This window comes from Ambystoma mexicanum, chromosome 8 (genome assembly GCF_040938575.1).
Source record: "Ambystoma mexicanum isolate Mex_15411 chromosome 8, UKY_AmexF1_1, whole genome shotgun sequence".
In the NCBI taxonomy this organism is placed as follows: Eukaryota; Metazoa; Chordata; class Amphibia; order Caudata; family Ambystomatidae; genus Ambystoma; species Ambystoma mexicanum.
Genome location: NC_090929.1, coordinates 1,401,683,423 through 1,401,705,375, shown reverse-complemented (window position 1 = coordinate 1,401,705,375; position 21,953 = coordinate 1,401,683,423). Strand labels below are relative to the sequence as shown.

Below are 21,953 nucleotides of genomic sequence, written 5' to 3'. Positions count from 1 at the left end.
ATTGTTGAGGTAAGGCTGCAGAACTTATATGTAGCTGCATTAAAACATACCTTTGTGGAAGGTTAGATATTCTGCACATCTTTTCTGTGATTCTTTTTATTTTCCAATATCTACTGCCTTAATGCCAATCCACAAGTAAAAGTGAAGGCAGTCCATTTTTGTAAGTTGTGCACCTACCTCGACTGAATAGATGGTTAAATCACATATGCTTTCGCCCGTGCGCTTAGTGTGCAACTCTCTTCAGTTTCACCGGTGCCAAAAAAAAAAAAGAAATTAACATCTTGCCTCGGTTTTATGTAAACCTAGTACTGAATTTTCAAACTGCTACACCATTAGAAATAAATATTATCACTGCGGGCCCCATAATCTCCTTATTCCATGGCTTTTATTCAAAATAAGAAGTATTTGCATTGGTGTTCACTTGCACTACAAAATCGGTACAATTGATTTGTATAGATCTTCTCTTTAACAGAGGTCATATAATCTCATTATCAGTAGATAAAATGTATATTTCAAAGCTGAAATCTATGAGACAGCACAATAGGTATCTTTCCATTAGAGGTTTTAGTTTTTTCTATTTCCCACTCATCATCTGCATGCTTTTTTGTTCCAGTTTCTTTGAAACCTTCTTCAAGATGTCGTTTCTTTCTGTCCTTATGGTCACAATTTGTATTGCCCTTTTGCTCTCAACTGTATACCAATTCTCCCTTTAAACTTTACCTCCAGACCATCCCCGAGAATTAAAGATCCTATGTGAATTATGTATCCACCTACTGCTTCAATTGTGTTACGGCTTGTTCCACCATCACATTTTAAGACAGGATTTATTTTTCTCAAAATACAAAAGTTTTGGTTAGATCGTTTTCCTATCCTTTTAGTTGACTTCTCTTACTTTGTCTTCATATTTCGATGTAGCTCTGCATGTTGATTATATTTCATGTGTCCAATTTTTTGAGGGAGCGATTTGTTTAAATATTCACTTTGCAATATGGGCCCAATTTAGCTCATTTTCACCTAAAAAGATATGAGGTGCATTTGCTGTGCAATGAGGCCCTTGGCTCAGTTGCCAGCAAGTAAAGCCCACCGCTGATCTATTAGTACCCAATGACATTTTGGACAGACAAGCAGCAGGACAGAATCAGGATGGCTACAACGTGTGGCAGAAGCTGGTGAGCGGTACTTCGTGTTGCAGAGTGTGAAGACAGAAATGCAGCACCAGTGAGGGTTAGCACAGGCAATGAAGGCACAATAGAGACAGTGTACAAATGGTATTAGGGGTAATATGTTTCATACCTATTGTTTTGTATATGAACATTTTAAAATAATGATGTCCCTTGTAAGGAAGGCATGGTATCAAACAGTGAAAACAGACACATGTGATCACAGTACAAAGGGTGTTTATTGAACTTAAATGGGTTGGTAGAACACCCATCTAAACCTAAATCTAAAAGATGGGAGCAAGCTTTGACCATCAAATAATAATAACGCAGTCCCAGTGGAATCTGTCAAAATAAAAGGGCCTATACTAATAAACCTATTGCCAATACTTACTTCTAAATATAAAATAGTGTGGGATAACAATGTATGCAAATTAAATGTTCAAGAAATATGTCAAGTTTGTTGAGCATTTGGCTCCCCTTCCCACGTTTTCAGCACAGGGCAAGATGACACATGCAGGCTTATTTATTTATTGGTCATTTGTTAGGCTCTTGTACAATTAGCAACAACTGTTTTAAAGGGACTTTGTGTGTTTTGCCTCACTCAGTGTGCTCTCGTGTTTCACACACACTCTGGCTTCTTGGCCACGAGGTAACAGTTGAACACATTGGCATCAGGGCCTTCCGCCAAAGTCGGTCTCACAATGACAGCCTCTTATTTTCAGAAGGATGGATGTAACAAACAAAATACAAAAGTTCCTGTCCTTTGTCAGGATTTTAACTTTCACAAATTCAAGACTGGCCTCCCTCCTACGGGCTCGGACCACGGGTCCCCCTTGTCCGTGCTCAGACCCCTTTTCTGCAGTGTTCACAATTTGGTCTCCCTCATTTGGGCTCGGACCCTGGATCCCCCTCGGCCGGGATCAGATCCCTTTTGTTACCAGAATCGAAGACTTTCGAATGTGGGATGGGTTTTTGCTTACAACCGTTGCAGGACCACTTTGACTCACTTCACACAATATACACTTCACATCAATTTTCTACTTTTGTTTCTCTTGTTAGGATACCGTACAGAGACCTTCGACTGAGCACATTCACAGTGCCAGACCAGTCGGTCAACGGTATAGTATCTTTCCTTTTAATGTTTAAATGTCCACCAGCAATTTAGCTTCACTCGCGTCTTTTATCACATGTGTTTAATGAGGTTTGTCCCAGTGCCATTTTTACAATGTTGCCACTTGCAACCTTGACTTCGGCACCGACCGGTCTGGCATCGGTCTCCCCGAATTTACGGGCTGTGTTGTTGTCTGTCGCTTCTTTGTTCTTGAAGCCAAAGACGATACCACGGTGTCTGCATCTTCTCCCCGCCTTGGTCAGTTACACGGGAGGACCCTAGATATCTCCGACACACAATGCAAGATTCTTCAGCATAGTTTCCTTGTCTTACATTTTCTGCCTTGAAGGTTTCTTGAAAGTACCAGCTTCCTGCCAACAAGGTCACAGGTGTTGCCCCTCACAAACCTCTCGCGCCTGGCCATCTTTCTCCCCCTCGTTCAGCTGCCAACTCGAAAATGCTGTACGTTTGTGTGTTGTGCCTCGCTCAGAGTGTACTCTCGTGCTCTGCCTTTTATCCGTGTGGGAAAGTGTAATGGAAATCGGGTGTGAATGATTGTCGATAATTGCCTGACCTCACCTGACCATAGTATTGGGTCAGGTTCATGGCTCGGGTGTGAAACTGTTTTGTCCCAGAGCAGGCTGTCCGTGTAAAAGTGTTTGTGCAGGAAAAGGGGTTGGCTGTTGAGTTTCTAAATATCCCATCAGGAAAGATGGGCTAAAGGAGTTACACAGAACAGAGGGATACTGTCTCTCACCATCCATTGGCTGACTCCCGCTCCCTGAGGACCCCACACCGTGGTGAACCTCCCACACTGGTCCACCCCCAGGGTCTGGATCCAAAGGCGATGGCCATCCCTGGCCACCTGAGAGAGAAATACATGAGGACTAGCGGGTGAGACACTTTCTGGTTTCTCCCACCCTTTATCCCAGAACTAGAGTTCCCTTCATTTTACTAGCAGTGTTGCTGCCTTAAACAAATATGTGTACCTATTGCTTTTTAAATGGACATAATCAACAAAAATAATGATGTTCAAGTCTTGCAGATAAATAAAATACATTTTCAAAGCTATGATAAAGTTATGATAAAAAGCTGTGGATTTTAATAAGTCACAACATTCATGAACATGGGTTTCTACTTGCTGCTATGAAGTGTACCAGGTGATGAAAAAGGATGTTCCTCCCTGCAAAAAAACAAAATTGTCCTCCTAGAGGTGATGCCCAAAGTATAGCATGACAATTTCAGAGTGTTCTAGACATAGGTAATATACCAATTGCCAGTTAACATTGGCTCTTATTACCTACGAGCAGTTCTCATCAAGAACAAAGTACAATGTTCGTTTTGGTTATGGTATCCTATCGCTAGAGGCGTATCTGCCCCAAACATAAACATAGGCTAATACTAGAGAAGTCAAAATCCTCAATTACCTACCCAATATTGAAACTATTTGTAGGATTCAATGCTAAAAAAAAAAATACAAAAATGTGCATATCCAGTATACATCAGGACTTTGCCGGGAAAAGCCACTACAAAAGTACATTGTCTACTTAGCCATGAACCAAGAATACAAACTCTCACCTGTTCATGCTCGGTGGCCCCATATCGCTGGCGTAGAGTTGCCTGAAACTCTTCATCTGTCCAGTAAAAAAGTACTTCAGATCCTTTGCTGGCAATAAGCACACATTTCATCTGTTAAGGATTTCAACAAATTGATGTCACTGCTTGCGAATCAATGTAAATGACAGATTAAATATAGCACTGCCAATAATCAAGTCGGCATATGTGTATATCAAACCAGTTTAGTAGGAACAACAAACGCAACCACAGCAACATGATAGCTATATGCACCCCTGCAGACTTATGGGTCCACTTGCATGTCAAAAAATGTCTGCAAGCACCCATGTATGCTGCAATGTGTGCATACTCATCCTTGTATCCTTTGCATGCCAATGTGACAGATGTCACCTATCCTCACGCGACATGCAGAAAATAAAAATAACAAAATGTATGTATATATCAAACTCTTGCCCAAACACATACACAAATGTCCATACATGTAAAACATTCACAGCAGCTTAGAAATGAAATTGATGAAGGCTACCAGCTATTTATCTCCAGATTGTCAGCTTGACACCAATAGCTATCAGGAGCTATTTTTGACTCCTAGCCAGCTAGTGCCAGAAAAACATACATATGTGATATTAACTTGGAGTTTGGGAATGTGTATAAAGGAGCATTCAGACACACCTAGAAGACCATTAATGCAAAATGAGTCATATTATGAATGAAATGCCATAGTTCGCAAGTCACATGGAACTCTGACTTGAGGTCTGCTATGTACTAGCTCTTCGTTCCCCCGGAGGTAGCTCCTGCTCAGTAGTGATTCTGTACACCCAAGAGCTGACTTTTGCTACTGATCATGAAAACCTAATTCAATCACTGCATACTAGTGGCATTGACACCCCTACAGCATGTGAGAAGGCAGTTGTCCAAAAACATACTTTTGCAAGAACATGCTTACATTCCACTCAAACATTCACACATACATTAGAATCAATGCTTTTAAAATGAGCGGGCTGTGAGAAATCAGGGGATTGAGTCACTTCCCCCAAGGTGGGAGCTCCTTCCTGTGAGGCTAGGGAGGTGAGCCCACTACGCAACATTCCCCCTAGCGTTGACGGTAAGCGGGACCTCACAGGGAGACACTCCCCTCTTGGGGATAGGACACCTTTTGAGATGAACAACTCCCTTCTTATTATCCCCAAAAAAAACAATACAACTTAATTAACTGACAGACAACTAAACTCCTCTTATGCGTATTATTGCTATATAATACCAGAGGAACAAGGTCAACCTCATACTGTGAAGAGTAAGAGCACGAGAGTAATTAAGAGTGCTCTGTCAAGAACTGACATGAAGAACCCAACAGGAGGCATAGCGAATATGGACCCAACACAAAAATAGAACTTTCCTTGGAAGCAGTGGAAGCCCCAGCAGTGCGTCATAAAAAGAGGAGGGTCAAGAGAACAAGTGAGTAAGACTCTGAAGTTTCAAACCGGATGGATGGAGGAGGCTGGGAAACAGAGGGAGACGCTGCATTGTCTGTACAACAGCAGCTACGGAGAAGAAAGGACAGCAGCACGCTGACCAACCAGCAAAGTGGAGGAAGTCCATAATAGTCCCTGAAGGGATGCTCGCGAAGAGCCAGTAAAGAGTCCCATTTTTGGCTTGCAGAGTAAGCAATTTGCCAATAACAGACCCCAGGAGGTCTGTTCATGGGCGGAGAACCCGACAAACAGACCAAAAGGAAGAAGGTGGTGGCGTGGAATGGAACTGAAGAAAAAACCCTCTCATTGCTGAAACCGCCAAAGAAAAAATTAAGCGTGTCAGAAGAGTGACACGGGAGGCACCAGAGAATCATCCTGACTGACCACAGAGGAGAAAGATAGACTGCCAAATGAGTGACACAGAACCCCTTCAATACAGGTACAGGGGAGAGTGGGGGACCGGGGAGCGAGGCGTAAAGAGTGAAGGTCATTCGGGGAACCTTTATCCTCATCACTGTGATTTGCAAAAGTACATGAAGAGTGAAGATCATGCAGGGGACTGACAAACTTTTCAGAAATACTTAGGAATACACGATTCATGCTCCTGTGAGTGGCAAGACTGCAAGAGGAATAAGTAAGACAGAGACTTTGTCTACACATCCCAAGAAGAGGAAATGTGTTTAGAGAAACAGGGAGAACAAATACATAAGGGTCTAGGAAGAACCATTGAAAGATGTGAAGGAGCAATTACAAGGAATAGCAAGACACAATTTGAAGAAATCATATTGAAGAGACTTGGGCTGAGAAGCACCCACAGGAAAAGGGAGTCATTCTCCTGGTCTTTTGATATGTATTAATAGTGGTATGGTCAGCTTGGACTAGTTTTGACAGAGGACTATTAAGTTTGGCCTTCATATCCAATGGCAAGCACCCTAGTTTAGTTTGGTTAGGCATGGCATCCCACAGATTACGGTTAGTGAGGCCATGTCTTAATTATTTAAATAAAATAAATTGAACAAGACACCTTATGGTCTGTCTCCTCCTGCTGGCCTATCACATGGCACACAAAGAATATTTTCATCCTAATGTATCAACAGGAATTATACATCCAGAATTAAAGCATGATAAAAACAACGAGAATTGTTTTCATTACCATGGACGTAAGGTGGTAGTAATCACAATTTAAATCATTTGTGCAAAAATCACCACACATTTTACAAAAGTGGATAATTAATTACAAACTTGTTGCAATGCACCTGTAAACGCTATAAAGATAAAAATCACGCAAGGCAACACAAAGTGGGAAAGATGTTCCCGGGATTAGGATCATTTAGAGAAGATTATTTAATAGACGGTTTGGGGGGCAGCCCAAGCTAGCAATGAGAAACCAGCAGCCTTTAAGAACAATAACAGGTGGTGTCGGTAGAGATTTTCACACAAGAGGCATGATCTGTACATTAATCAGCTCATCTAGGCATTTGCGTTCCATGCCAGTTTTCTATTTTATGGCATTCCCCTACGTCACTTGTTCCACCACTCCTTCCAGCTCTGTACTTTGCTACCAACTTCATGTCTGTGATGCTGGAAATGCATTGGAGGGACAGGGCCTACCTGTCACTGTCCTGTAGTCATTTTTCATTTGTGTTCTGTATTGTTTTCTGCCCAGGAGTCCATATAGGACTCCTGGCAGTGCAGCTCTTCCTGTTTTTGGTTTGTTGTACAGACCCATGGGATACCCTTATGGCACCCATGGTTGGGGGGTGCAACCCTGTGCCCCTAGTGTATGTTTTTGGGCATCTGTGTGTGGCCCAGAGAGCAGGGCATGGGCTGGTGCCCGCTCCATGCTGCATTTGACAGGCGCTCCGAGTATCCTCCATTTTGGGATACCCAGGCCCTGCCATTGGAATCAGTTGATTCCTGATAGGAAACAAGATGACCCCTGTGGCCTCTTGCTTTTTATTGCCTGTTCCCTTGTCTTTTCAAAGTCCCGGGAAGCCCCGACTCTGTCCCTTCCCTCTGACTGGCTGTTGGGTGGAAGTTCCATACATGGTGTTGCTGTGAAGTCCAGGCCAGACTGGCTGGAGCCTTCCCAGTTACTGTATGTTGTGGGTACGCCCTGTGGATGGGACCTGGGTTAATTGAGTGTGTGACGAATACGCATTCTGTGTTGTTGATGTCTAGTATCTGGTGTTGGACACGATGACTGAGACAGCCCTGCCCGAAACTGGTATGAATGCAGTGTGGAGTGTTGACTGGCTGGTACTTGTCCCAATAAACATAACAAGTAACATTTTATCCAAGGACGCTCTCGCCTGCACCGTTGACTGCTTTGTCCCGCCTCTACGACCGTTGAGCGCCGGACGACTCAACGCCATTGCAGGGCCATATTTCTTCACAATCTCTTTGCGGTCCTGAACTATCGTCATCAAGGTGCCTCGCACGCCTCTTCCTTGCAGGACGCCAACGCTTCTTCGTCGCCCAGCACCGCTAGGAACGAAGCTGCCGCCTCGCCGTCATCGTTCACCCCTTTTTCCTCGTGGGATCTCGACGATCCGTGGCTCCTGCCTTAAAGAGAGCCGCTCAAGAAGGATCCGTCGACGACCAGATGATGAACTCTGCTATTCCAGGTACACTGAGGTTGTAGAACTATTTTTAGAAGGAAATAAGACTCTTTTGAACAATATATGGACTGGGCTTGTACAATATATCTTTATTTACAGGTTGCCCAGGTGGGGCGGGGGATCTCCACACAGAATTGTGCCTAGTTGGTAGGGGTCAATATTCTTCTATTTGTTCTAAACAACTGCTTTCCTCCTATATCCATTGTTGGTTACTTGTATTCCTTGATCTGTGTGACATTTGACCAGAGTATAGTTGATACACTTCAATGAGATCTGATAATAATTGTGGTACCACTTTAGAACTGTATATATTTGCCATTGTAGATTTTCTGAGCACAAATTGAGTTATTGTGATAGTGTACATAACCCTGAATATTAATTATATAAAGACTGTTTTAACTAATACAGTGTGTGGACATTTATTTTTGGGGGTTTAGGGACTGCACTGTACTTAAGAACCAGCCTGCATCACCTCCCGAGAAGCTAGGACTTGATTGCTTGTCCATTGCTACCTTGCAGAGAATCTTGGCTGGGGTCCTCTGTGCCTCTCCTCTACTATATAGAGAGCAGAAGTACAGACCCCTCCCTCTAGTCTTTACAATGTCCAAGAATTAATTTCTCAGCTGTACATTCCCTCCAAATATGCTATGAATTCTCTGCTTTCTAGGCAGTCACTGAAGTAGTCTTGGTTTACGCTAAGCAACTTCTGCAGCTGCCCTCTCCAACCCTTTCCCCTCCGCTCTCATTTCCAATACCTAGCCTGGATGTCCCTCATATCTTCCACATGTCATTTACAAACTCTCTACCCAGTGCCACTTTTCCTTTGTCCTTTTACATGGGGTCATTCATTATCTTTTGCTCTTAAACTCCCAGACCATTGGTTCTGCCCCATTTCTCTCCTGCTTTTATTTTCTACTATATTTTCAATCCTCTGTGTTGTATATGTCTTGCCTGGGTAAGCAGGAATGTTTTGATGTCATATGGAGTGTTGATGTCTAAGCGTTGGAATGTGTGAGTGGAGGTTCCAGCCTTGGTCAGTTGGTGAACCCCTGCCTGGGTGATGGGCTGCCAGTGTTTAATGTCCTTTATATAACTTACTAAGAACTATAGAACTGCTTGTCAAGGTGTCATAAGAAGCTGGAATAAACCTTACAAGTACATTCAAGAAGGTATGAGAGTCACTCTTTAACACTCTTTTTATAATTTTACGCGCTTGTTCCTCAACTTCAGTCTTGATGCTCTCATTTACACCAAAGCTGCTGTTCTATCTGTAACAGACTCTCACATCTACTCGCCACCCTGAACCTTTTTGCTTCTCGCCACAATTTTCTGCGGTTTTCCACATTATGGATCTGATTTTCCTTTGACTTTTTCTGTGATTTTTAAATTGCATTTTCATTTTATTCAAAATCTTCAGGACATCATTTCCATCCGTCTTGTTCCCAGATGTCGTTACACATTTGACATCTTAATCCCAGTAAAACAGAGATAATCTCTTTCCTGCAACTACCCCGTCCACGTTACCATGCCTGCCTCTCTAACTTTCTCTCCTGTGGATCTTTACTGCCTTTTCTTCTGGTCTTAATCTTGGTTTGAGCCCACCGCCCTACAGATCAGATGAAACAGAGACTTTGCAGAAGGTCCAGACAGCCAGTCACTAGATCTATCAGAAGTGGTTGGTAATCAGGTGGATGTGCTTGTCTGTAGGAAGCAGACCACTGTTCTTGTTCCTCTATTTTTTTTTCATTAATGGAATATGCAAATAAGAAAGGCTGTGTGTTTTAACCAAAACGGCCACTGTCCCACAACGTCAACTGCTGCTCCACAATCAAACTAAACTAGCTATCCACAGTCACATCCTGGGAGTTCAACATTTTTATATGGTTGCAAAAACCCACTAAAACAAAAAGAAGAAATTACACCTGTGCAAAAAAGGCCATAACACTGGGTAGAGATGCCAATATAATCCAACCAAACAGTTTAAGTATCCTTCGGGGCCTAACACAAAGAGATACTGTACGAATTGTTTTTTTGCCAGACAAATGCCCTTAAAACAAGCAGACTTTTAGATGGCTACAGTTTCGTTTCAGACACGTTAAGAATACGAGTGACCTTCAAAAAGCTCCCCAACAAAAATGCTTATTCACTGCTGCAGGTGGCAATAGCCCAAAAATACTATAAAAATACTTTCAGTTGACAGTTGTACAATACCATACATAATTCTGCCATCGCCACAGAATGCCAGGATGGCTAACATCACAGCTCATTTCCCACTATTTCCATGTCTTTAGCTGGAACTTTCAGCGAAAGAAGTGTGCACTGTCTCAGACTAGATTTTTAGGAGATACAACTTACTTTCAAAAGCCTTAGGGGCCAATTCATAGAATTCGGCGCACAAGTGGCGCACGCGGCTGGCGCACAGTGTGCGCGTGCGGTAGTCTGCGCCAGCCGCGTGCGCCGAAACACATTCAGGCGCACAGCGTATTCATGGATTCCAACATCCACAACCAGCCGTGGCGCAGAGTGGCGCAGCGACCCTGCAGCAGCGTCAGTTATGCCCCCAAGAACGCCCCTTGCGCAGGGAACAGCCATCAAAATCCCCAATCCAGCGCAAAGGGCAGCAGCAAACGCAGAGCGGGGAGCGTGTATTTCAGGGGTGTGCGGGTGTCCCCACACGCGATTGGCCTGGGTACGTGGATTTCAGGGGTGCGCGAGAAATTCTACACGCGATTAGCCTGGGTACGTGTATTACAGGGGTGCGCGAGAAAATCTACAAGCGATTGGGCTGGGTACGTGGATTTCAGGGGTGCGCGAGAAATTCTACACGCGATTGGCCTGGGTACGTGGATTTCAGGGGTGCGCGAGAAATTCTACACGCGATTGGGCTGGGTACGTGGATTCCAGGGGTGCGCGAGAAATTCTACACGCGATTGGCCTGGGTACGTGGATTTCAGGGGTGCGCGAGAAATTCTACACGCGATTGTGCTGGGTACGTGGATTTCAGGGGTGCGCGAGAAATTCTACACGCGATTGGCCTGGGTACGTGGATTTCAGGGGTGCGCGAGAAAATCTACACGCGATTGGGCTGGGTATGTGGATTTCAGGGGTGCGCGAGAAATTCTACACGCGATTGGCCTGGGTACATGGATTTCAGGGGTGAGCGAAAAAATCTACACGCGATTGGCCTGGGTACGTGGATTTCAGGGGTGCGCGAGAAATTCTACACGCGATTGGCCTGGGTACGTGGATTTCAGGGGTGCGCGAGAAATTCTACACGCGATTGGCCTGGGTACGTGGATTTCAGGGGTGCGCGAGAAATTCTACACGCGATTGGGCTGGGTACGTGGATTTCAGGGGTGCGCGAGAAATTCTACACGCGATTGGGCTGTGTACGTGGATTTCAGGGGTGCGCGAGAAATCCTACACGCGATTGGGCCTGTGCGAGTGGGGCAGTGTATTACGTAGGTGTGCGGGAAGTTGAAGAGGTGAATTGCCAGTGTGGGTCCTCCCAGGTCTCCACTCTACCCCCTCCACGACCTCTGCAGGCAGCCCACACCACAGGGGACTACCCTGCACCCCTGGTCATGTCCCGCAGGCAGCCCATCCACCATGGGCATGCCCCCCAGCCAAGCCACATGTCCCCTTGCACCCCCACCCCCCAGCAGGCCCCCACTCATGTCCCCCTGCACCCCCACCCCCCAGCAGTGCAGGGGCAGCCTCCACCAGGCCCCCACCCATGTCTCCCACCACCCCCACCCCCCAGCACTGTAGGGCATCTGCCAGCAGGCTCCCACCCATGTCCAACCCATGTCTCCCAGCACCCCCACCCCCCAGCAGTGCAGGAGCAGCCTCCACCAGGCCCCCACCCATGTCTCCCACCACCCCCACCCCCCAGCCACCAGGGGCAGCCTCCACCAGGCCCCCACCCATGTCTCCCACCACCCCCAGTCACCAGGGGCAGCCTCCACCAGGCCCCCACCCATGTCTCCCACCACCCCCACCCCCCAGCAGTGCAGGGGCAGCCTCCACCAGGCCCCCACCCATGTCCAACCCATGTCTCCCAGCACCCCCACCCCCCAGCAGTGCAGGGGCAGCCTCCACCAGGCCCCCACCCATGTCTCCCACCACCCCCACCCCCCAGCCACCAGGGGCAGCCTCCACCAGGCCCCCACCCAATGTCTCCCACCACCCCCTGTCACCAGGGGCAGCCTCCACCAGGCCCCCACCCATGTCTCCCACCACCCCCACCCCTCCAGTCACCAGGGGCAGCCTCCACCAGGCCCCCACCCATGTCTCCCACCACCCCCACCCCTCCAGTCACCAGGGGCAGCCTCCACAAGGCCCCCACCCATGTCTCCCACCACCCAGTCACCAGGGGCAGCCTCCACAAGGCCCCCACCCATGTCTCACACCACCCCCACCCCTCCAGTCACCAGGGGCAGCCTCCACCAGGCCCCCACCCATGTCTCCCACCACCCCCACCCCTCCAGTCACCAGGGGCAGCCTCCACCAGGCCCCCACCCATGTCTCCCACCACCCCCACCCCTCCAGTCACCAGGGGCAGCCTCCACCAGGCCCCCACTCATGTCCCCCTTGCACCCCCACCCCCCAGCACTGTGGGGCACCTGCCAGCAGGCCCCCAACCATGTCCCACTCATGTCCCCTTGCACCCCCACCCCCCCAGCACTGTGGGGCACCTGCCAGCAGGCCCCCAACCATGTCCCCTTGCACCCCCACCCCCAGCAGGCCACCACTCATGTCCCCCTGCACCCCCACCCCCCAGCACTGTGGGGCACCTGCCAGCAGGCCCCCAACCATGTCCCCTTGCACCCCCACCCCCCAGCAGGCCTCCACCCATGTCTCCCACCACCCCCACCCCTCCAGTCACCAGGGGCAGCCTCCACCAGGCCCCCACTCATGTCCCCCTTGCACCCCCACCCCCCAGCACTGTGGGGCACCTGCCAGCAGGCCCCCAACCATGTCCCACTCATGTCCCCTTGCACCCCCACCCCCCAGCACTGTGGGGCACCTGCCAGCAGGCCCCCAACCATGTCCCACTCATGTCCCCTTGAACCCCCACCCCCCCAGCACTGTGGGGCACCTGCCAGCAGGCCCCCAACCATGTCCCCTTGCACCCCCACCCCCAGCAGGCCCCCACTCATGTCCCCCTGCACCCCCACCCCCCAGCACTGTGGGGCACCTGCCAGCAGGCCCCCAACCATGTCCCCTTGCACCCCCACCCCCCAGCAGGCCCCCAACCATGTCTCCCACCACCCCCACCCCTCCAGTCACCAGGGGCAGCCTCCACCAGGCCCCCACCCATCTCTCCCACCACCCCCACCCCCCAGCAGTGCAGGGGCACCCTCCACCAGGCCCCCACCCATGTCCAACTCATGTTCCCCACCCAACATGTCATCACAATCCAGAACCCTGGTCTCTATGGTCAGCCCCCAAATGCAAAACACCCACCCGAGTATTGCATCCACCCACTCATAATTTGCAATTACATCACAGAACACCAATTGCAAGTTCCGAAACAAACACATGTCCCTCACATACACCCAATGGGTGTCAGTGAATCTCAAAACACAGAACATGAAATGCATGAAAACAATGAGATACCACACATTGAAGTTCAACAAAAAAATAATGTATTAAAGGAAACATGAATAGTATCAAAAATGAAGAAACAGAAATGTGAATGTAAAAAAATGAAAAGAAGCATGTCCGTTCAAAATAAAAAAAATAAAAATATATAGAAATCCAAAGTAATGTTGTACAAAGTCAATGTCCACAAAACAAAATCCAATGGGAAATAAAAATAAAAGCCATTGATCCATGGAGAATGTTAAAAAAGAAAGTATGTACAAGTCTACAGCTATGTACAATGCAAGAAGCCAGGGTCCATTATCCCAACAAAATAAAGGAAACCTATCTAACTACACTAACTAATAAAAAAAATATATACAAAAATGTGGCCAATGTCCAAAAGGTCCAAATGAAACAAAAACAAAAATGAAACCTAACACTACCTACATAACTATGTACAAGGGCAGCGGGCTAGTTCCACGGCTCACTTCTGGATGTGCCGGGCCAGGGCATCATCGAACTCTTCCTCAATGTCCCGGAGGCGGTCCTCCTCCATGGCCCCGAGGGTCCGCAGGGCCGTCGACGTGTCCACCTCCAAACCCCTGCGGATTGCCTCGAGGCACTCGGCCCGCCTCAGGGCCCTCTGCATGGAGTTCTCCGCCCTGACCATTGAGAGCCGTGCCTCTTCCGCCCGCTGCCGCTCCGCATCTATGGCGTGGCCCAACCGCTGCCACACGGAAGACACTTTTTGTCCTGGGTCCTCCTGCCCTCCGGCCGATGCCTGCCCCTCCGATGTCGAAGGCCCCGAGCCTTCATGGCTCCCACCATGGTGCTGCTGCTGCTGTGCCTCTGCCCCTGCACTGCCTCCTGCTGCCTGCACATCCTCCGCCGGCTGGGGTGCAGTCGTTGACGTGGCCACCCCTGCTGGATGTCCGACTCCCGACTGTGGCAGGGATGCCTCCTCCACCAGCCTGGCCGCACTGTCAGAGGCAGCTCCACAGGGCACCCAGGTGACTGATGGGTGGGAAGATGGCACAGAGTACGACTGGCGCGTAGGGGGTCCAGCTGAGGAGGGGGTCGTGGCAAGCCCCATCAGACGGAGGAATCCGGCCTGGGTGACCTGTCCCAGCAGGCTGACGTGGTCAACGAGCCATTCGAGATGACGTGCAGTCTCTTCATGAAAAGACTGCAGGTCACCTCGCATGGCCCGTTGACGCAACGCCACACCAGCCAGGACAGGCTCAACCCGGGCCTGGATAGCCACGTCCGCAGGCAGAGGAAGGCCAGTTGACGTCAGCTCATCCCCTGCCTGAAAACTGGTCTGGACATAGGCATCCCTGCTGGTGCAAGATGATGCAGGGACAGGATCAGGGACAGGATTGCACACAGGCACCTCCGCGGCGGCCTGTGCTGCCTCCTGTCCCTGGTCCTGCACTGCACCACTAGCACCAGTGGGATCCCCACCCCCAGACCCCGTCTCTGGTGCTTGCATGGCCTCCTCCTCCACCAAACCCCCCACCAACCTGGATGACTCTGTGCCATCTTCCCCCGTTGGGCCCTGTGGGGTCCCAGCTGCCCCTTCTGCTGCCGAGGAGTCCAACTGCAACCTCTGCCTCTTGGACCTCCCCCCGGCAGCTGCGGCCTGGGACGCGGCACCGGACTCCTCACTCCCCGACGAGATGACAACATGGGAGGGGAGCCGGGCCTTGCGTCTCCGGCTGGCGGTGGGATCCCCGCTGCTGTGCTCCACAGCACCTTCTCCGCCCTCTTCATCAGTTGATGCTGCAGACAGGGAGAAACAAAACACACGCATCAGGGCAATGTACAATGGACACATACACACATGACAGTTGTACATGAGTGGCATTGGCAAACCTCAGACATGTCATCACGATCCCCAACACACATGTCATTACAACTCGCACACACGAGCCATACCACAGCCATATCGCAACTGCCAACACCATCCATACACATACAACAGCATGAGCAGCCAAAGGTGAGCCAGACATCACATGCAACACAGGAAGTGCACCACACATGTACACACACCACCACACTTGCATGCATGTGTACACCTCTGGCAAGTGTCGCAGTGTTCAGACGGGTATCCATGTCACATCTGCCCATCAGGCTTCCACATACCGCTGTCACATGCATCCATGTTGCATCACTGTTGCACCCTTGTCAAATACACACACATGCACATGTACACAGCGCTGATACGTGCAGCTGAAAACAACATACATGCGTGACATCACGGACATGTCTACTCACATACACATTCATACAAACTTGTGTGCCCACACAACTGCTTTTGGCATGCAAGCCCACACACACAGGCACCATCCATGTCTCACACATTACAGCCCTCGCATGTGTCAGCCCCATGGACCTGTACACCCGCACCCATACTCAACCCCATACAAACAGATGTGCAACCTGCACACTACTGAACAATCACAGCACGCACTGCTCACAATCAGGATGCATGTACACTCACCGCTCGACTCCAGACGGGTCTGCCTCTCAAGGACCTGGACGTGGAGCGCTGGGGATATGTGTTCCAGGACCCTCATCTGTTCCTCCGACAAGTGGCCCCGGCGCCCCTTGGCATCCGCTGCCTTCAAGAGGCGCCGGGCCTTGTTCAGGGTCCTGGACCTGAAGTCCTCCCAGCGCTTCTTGACATGTTGGAAGTCGCGGACTGCCACCCCCTCCGCGTTGATGGCAGTCACGATGTCAGTCCAGATCCGAGTCCGTCCTTCCTTGTCGGCGCGGGAACTTCCAAAGAGGGCATCATACTGCCCCAGGACTTGCTCCACCAGGACACCAACTTCGGTGGCACTGAAGCTGGTGCCCCTCTGCCTCTCTGGCCGGGGGTTGTCAGTGGTCACAGATGGAGTTTGCCCCGACATGACAACCCCAGAGGCAGGAGTGGGTGGGCAACTGGGTCCTGGGGCTGGGCTGTGGAGCGATGGAATCCCAGTCGGGAGTCTTTGGTTCCAGCAGGGGTGGTCACACCAACAGCACCCCTGGCTGATGTGCAGGCAGCAAATGGCAGGGCACGTGGGCAGCAGGCAGTCAGGCAGCAGCAGATGGCAGGTGGGAGCGTGCTCGGGGCTCTGGGGGGCAGTAGTTCGGCCTTCTGGGCAGGAGCGTGGTCTTCCGTGTGCTTACACGTGGCCAGCTTGATACGGAGTGATTTGGCACGTGAAAATTCTGCACGTCAGCGTGTAATTCGAGGAAAGGCCCTTAGCGCGTAAGCGCATCTGCACGCATACGCATTTTCATTGGACCAAAGGCCCTCAGCGCGTGAGCGCGTCTGTGACGTGACGTGCGAGGGAGTATCCCTCATTGCACGTGATGACAGAACACACGTGGATTTCAACCAATCGCGTGTGAAAGTTCACGGCACCCCAGAACACACGTACCCAGGCCAATGGCGTCACGTACCCAGGCCAATGGCGTGTGGAACTACCCGCGCACCCCGAAACACACGTACCCAGGCCAATGGCGTGTGGAACTACCCGCGCACCCCGAAACACACGTACCCAGGCCAATGGCGTGTGGAACTACCCGCGCACCCCGAAACACACGTACCCAGGCCAATGGCGTGTGGAACTACCCGCGCACCCCGAAACACACGTACCCAGGCCAATCGCGTGTACGCTCGCTCCCCTCCGATCACACGCGATGACACCCGAATACGGGAAACCAACCAGTCCGCCCACACGGAGGCGTCCCGCGCCCGCGCACAGCATAAAAGTGCGCGCAAACAACAAACGCGTATATACAGCGACGATGAATGCCCCATTTGTTGCTGCACTGATTGTGGGACACCGCAGGAGGAGGAGAATAGCCAGGGCACGCATTTTTGCACCACGGACAAGCCTTTTTGGGATGCCTGACGACCAGGTCTACGGCAGGTATAGGTTTCCACCCCATATCATCCTAGACCTGGTCAGGGAGTGGGAAGATGACCTCACATCCCCCACCCTTTGCTCCCAAGCATTGAGCCCCTTGGAGAAGCTGCTCAATGTCTTGCATTTTTTGGCCACTGGGTCGTTTCAGCGGACCACTGCCATAGTGGGGGGGGGTCTCACAGGCCACGCAGTCACGCTGCCTACACCAGGTACTGGCAATCATGACAGCGCGCCCCTCAGTCCGCAGGCACATATACATGCCCAGAACACCCGCAGAAAGGCAGGCCGTTGTCCTGGATTTTTTCAGGGTGGCACACTTCCCCAAAGTGCTCGGTGCCATAGATTGCACCCATGTGGCCCTACGTCCACCTAGGGCCACTGAGCACATCTACCGAAACCGCAAGCACTGGCATTCCATCAATGTACAGGTGGTATGCGATGCAAAGGGAATCATCACCTCTGTCTATGCAAACTACCCTGGCTCCACCCATGACAGTTTCATATACAGAATGTCCGCCCTGAGCCGGGCCCTGGAAGCTGGGCAGCATGGCGACACATGGCTCCTAGGTCAGTACAAATGCCCTTGCACATGCATGCAAGTCACACACAGACAAATATCCCAACCCTAATAATCTCAATTATTATCACCTCCCCAGGGGACAGTGCCTACCCTCTGAGCAACCACATGATGACGCCAATCCGGAACCCCACCACACCACCCCAGGTAAGATACAACGCCGCCCATATTGCAACCAGGGGCATAGTGGAGCGCACATTCGGAGTGCTCAAGTCACGTTTCCGCTCCCTTGACCGCTCTGGTGGGCAACTACTCTATGCACCACCAGTAGTGTGCAGGATCATTGTGGCAGCATGTGTCCTGCACAATGTTGCAACACGGCAGGGCGTCCCGGTGGACATGGTGGTGCCCCCACATCCCCAACCACAGGCACAGGCGCTGCCCATGGGAGGGGACAGGGCACGTGGCGAGGAAGCCCGGACCCAGCTTGTGGCCACATTTTTCACCTAAACTCCCACCCCTGCGGAGTGCACACAGGCCTGGCACATACCAGGTGACAATCGATGATGACAAAGTGACAGTCAACTGTCACAACCCTACCACCCTGAGATAGTTGCCATGGAAGTGCCACATCGTCTGCATCCCTAGCTACTTAAACACAAGCTATCCTGTGCAACCAAAATGCACACATATGACATGTGACATGACATGGGCCATACACAAGTATTCCAAGGCGCAATGAGGCAGGGGGGGGGGGGGGGACAAGGGAACACAGAGAACGGTACTACTAGGCCAGGTGTCATTGAGATTGTGCAAGTGCAGGGGTAGGGGGAAGGGAAAAGTGCAAGGGGAAGGGTGGGGGGAGTCCAGTACAGGGGAAGTAGGCCAAAAGAATAATACATAGGTCGCCTGGTGGCAACTGCAAAGATAAGTGCAGACAAGTGCTGGGAAGGGAGGGCTGTAGGGATAGAGAGACAGTACTGCAGTGCAGGGGTTGCCAGGGTGGCAGTGCAAGTGGACAGTGGCTGGGCCAGGGACCGAGGTTGGTGAGAGTGTCCCAGTAGCAGCTCCTGTGCAGTTCCAGTGAATAATTCTGCAAGGGAGAGGCAGAGAGTAAGCAGAAGCAAAGAGGAAGGTCTTGAGGTGCTTCCAGAACTGGAGATGGTTCCCCTCAAGTTCAAGTCAGGCAGGAAGTCTGTTCCAGGGGGAGGGCCCTGCTGCGGAGAGAAACCTACCCCCAGCTAGTTGCTCTGAGAAGCGGATGACCTGGACATGCAAGGTGTGCATCACACACACCTGCAAAACAGGCCATGGCCATCACTGTCATGTCACTCAAACCCTCCCAAACATCAACATGACATGGCAAGCAATACCCATACACTGACGCAGTAACAATAAGGTACACATTGCCATGTCCTAAATGTACAGTGGCATCGGACAATGATGCCTGACCCGGAATCAGATGAAATGACAGACCAACAAAATTTCCCACCCAAAATAAGTCGTTTCCAAATGCATTGCAACAGTCGTAGACGTAACATCACAATGAATGCCTGTCTATATGCACATTATGCATTGCAAAATCAACACTGCAGCTCATGTGTGCAGTGTCCCACTCCTGCATCACACTGCTCAGCGCACAGCACAGTGAACAGCCATTGCGTGTGATGCACACCCTGAGCATCACATCTAAGTGACAGACTACATCAAACATCAAATTTGGCATGTACTGGAACCATAATCGGTCACAGAACATGTGCTGCCGGGACACAGTGGGCACCAGAAGGCAAACAGTGTACACTTGGATATGCAAGGGTGGGAGTACATGGAGTGCATCCGAGTGCAAGTGTGTGGTTCTGCAGGGACATGCACTCCACATATGCATGTGCACTCAAGTGACCATCAGTGTTCCCTACACATCACATGTGAACATCCACCATGTGTACACCCCAGCATGTCAAACCACAACTATCCCCTCGCACCTGAAAGGAAAACACAACACATGAACAGGCATTGATCAGCAGAACACAACATGTACATAGGACAACAACATTACAATGTCAGAGTTCCCATCACACTGCAGGGCAATGCAACTATCAACAACAACCCCCCCCTCCCGCGCAAATAACCATGACCCGCTGAACAACTGCACCTGGGTCATGGAGCCTCCAACCCTCATTTCCACCTGGCCACAGGATCACCTTTACCCTTCGTGTCCATCTCCCACCTTGTGTGTAAAAAGATGCCTGAACCCTCAGAATCCACACTCATTTCCAAAATCACAAAATCCAAGGCATGAAAACGAACCCAAACACCCTCCAGTAGATGACTTGACGTAGCAGTACCTCACAAACGCCAAGTACTACCACAATGATGCAACAACCAAGGTAGCACAGCAGAACAATGTCACGACAGGATGTGAGACATGTGTGGTACATGACATAGGATGATGCACCATGAATGGATGTGTACTGTCACAGGTCCCCTGTCCAGGCGCGGGAGTCTCATGAAACAACCACCCACACCATGTCCCGGGTGCCTGCAAGGTCAAACTCACACAGGCCCCTGAGATCATGGTGGGGAATGAGGTTCAGGGATATGCAGTCGGGACAGGTGTAGACACACTGGATGACTGGAATGAGTGGCAGTTGAGGGGAGGAGGAATGACACATGAAACTAGGGAATGCACGAAAATGTACAACCTGCATGAACACATACACAATCCTAACAAACTTGGACATCATTGTCATGGCCTTCTGTAGTCCAGGCTCAGGAGTGGTACGAACCAACCACCCCCTCTAGGGTTTTGGCGCCTGCAAGTTCGGGGCTTACACAGGCATCCGCAACCCCAGTGGGGAAAGAGGGTCAGGGAACGTTGCTTGGATAGGCACGGGAAGCAGGAACACCGGGTAGAGGGTACAGGTTTCATAATTGCATAGGATCACGGGTGATTAGTGAAAAAAACATACCAAATAGGACCACACATACATCCGTGCATCAGTACACTCCCCAGCAAGCCTATGCAGGGCAGTTTGTAAGGAAAACAACAAGACACTTAGCTCTGGTTTTGAGTGCTGGCCTCCTGCCTGCGCACTCTCAGGGCCGGTTGCAGGAGCACTGCAATGCTGCAAAGAGAGACACAGTCAACAACCTGTATGTGCCAATTACACGAAAACACAACACAAAACATGCCCCATAGCAACAAACTACTCTACAAACAGACAATCCGTGCTCGATGCTTCGTACCCATATATAACATCACCCCTGTGACAGGTCATACACAGTCAATGCAGTAAGTCAGGCGCTGGTGGGTGCGTGGCAAATGGAACACCAATGTGTCACAATTCACACAACATGCAATGTTCCCTGGGTAAGCAGACAGACCCATATGGCAAGCCATGACTACAGAGCAAGTTGCGTACCACCATGACCAAAACAAAGTTGGCAGTGCATTTATCATGAAGTACGTGGAATAGACATGCACTGCACCCAAGTATGTCCCTTGCTGTATGTCCCTGTGAGCTGCCCCTTTCCATGTCTCGGAAGGCTACATGGTTGATACAAGTGCCTCAATGAACCTTGGTGTACCGCAGGGTATGTGCCACTGCCCCTGCATGTGTCCCAGACAACCCTACTATCAACAGCCATCAGTCCACAAACACATCTGAGCTGCATTGTGTGCTTCAACACCAATATTCATCTAAGCTCACCCTCAGTGCTGTGACTAAGCCTGCATGTGCAACTCGCCTGGTGCAAGCTTTGCTGTGTCGTGGCCCCCCTGTGATGCTCACCTTGCCTGGAGTTCCTTGGAACATGTCAGCAGTTCTAGGATGTGGTTCTGCAATCACTGTGGCTCTGCTCGTGCACACATGTGCATGTGGGCACCAACAAACGGGTCAGGAATTCCGTCGTCCAATGGGCCATGTCTGCTGGCAAAGGTGCTCTGGTGCCTCATCCCCCTGCAGAAAGTGCATGAAACAAATGA

The 21,953-nt window shown here is 50.3% G+C and overlaps 1 protein-coding gene across 1 annotated transcript in view; it reads right to left on the bottom strand.

Annotated features, from left to right (window-relative positions):
- HPS1 (HPS1 biogenesis of lysosomal organelles complex 3 subunit 1) overlaps positions 1–21,953 on the bottom strand; it is a 591,196-nt gene that overhangs the window by 477,304 nt on the left and 91,939 nt on the right. Inside the window, exon 3 of the mRNA XM_069611540.1 lies at positions 3,850–3,960. Within this exon, the coding sequence (XP_069467641.1) occupies positions 3,850–3,960 (111 nt within the window). The remainder of the gene's footprint in view (positions 1–3,849; positions 3,961–21,953) is intronic.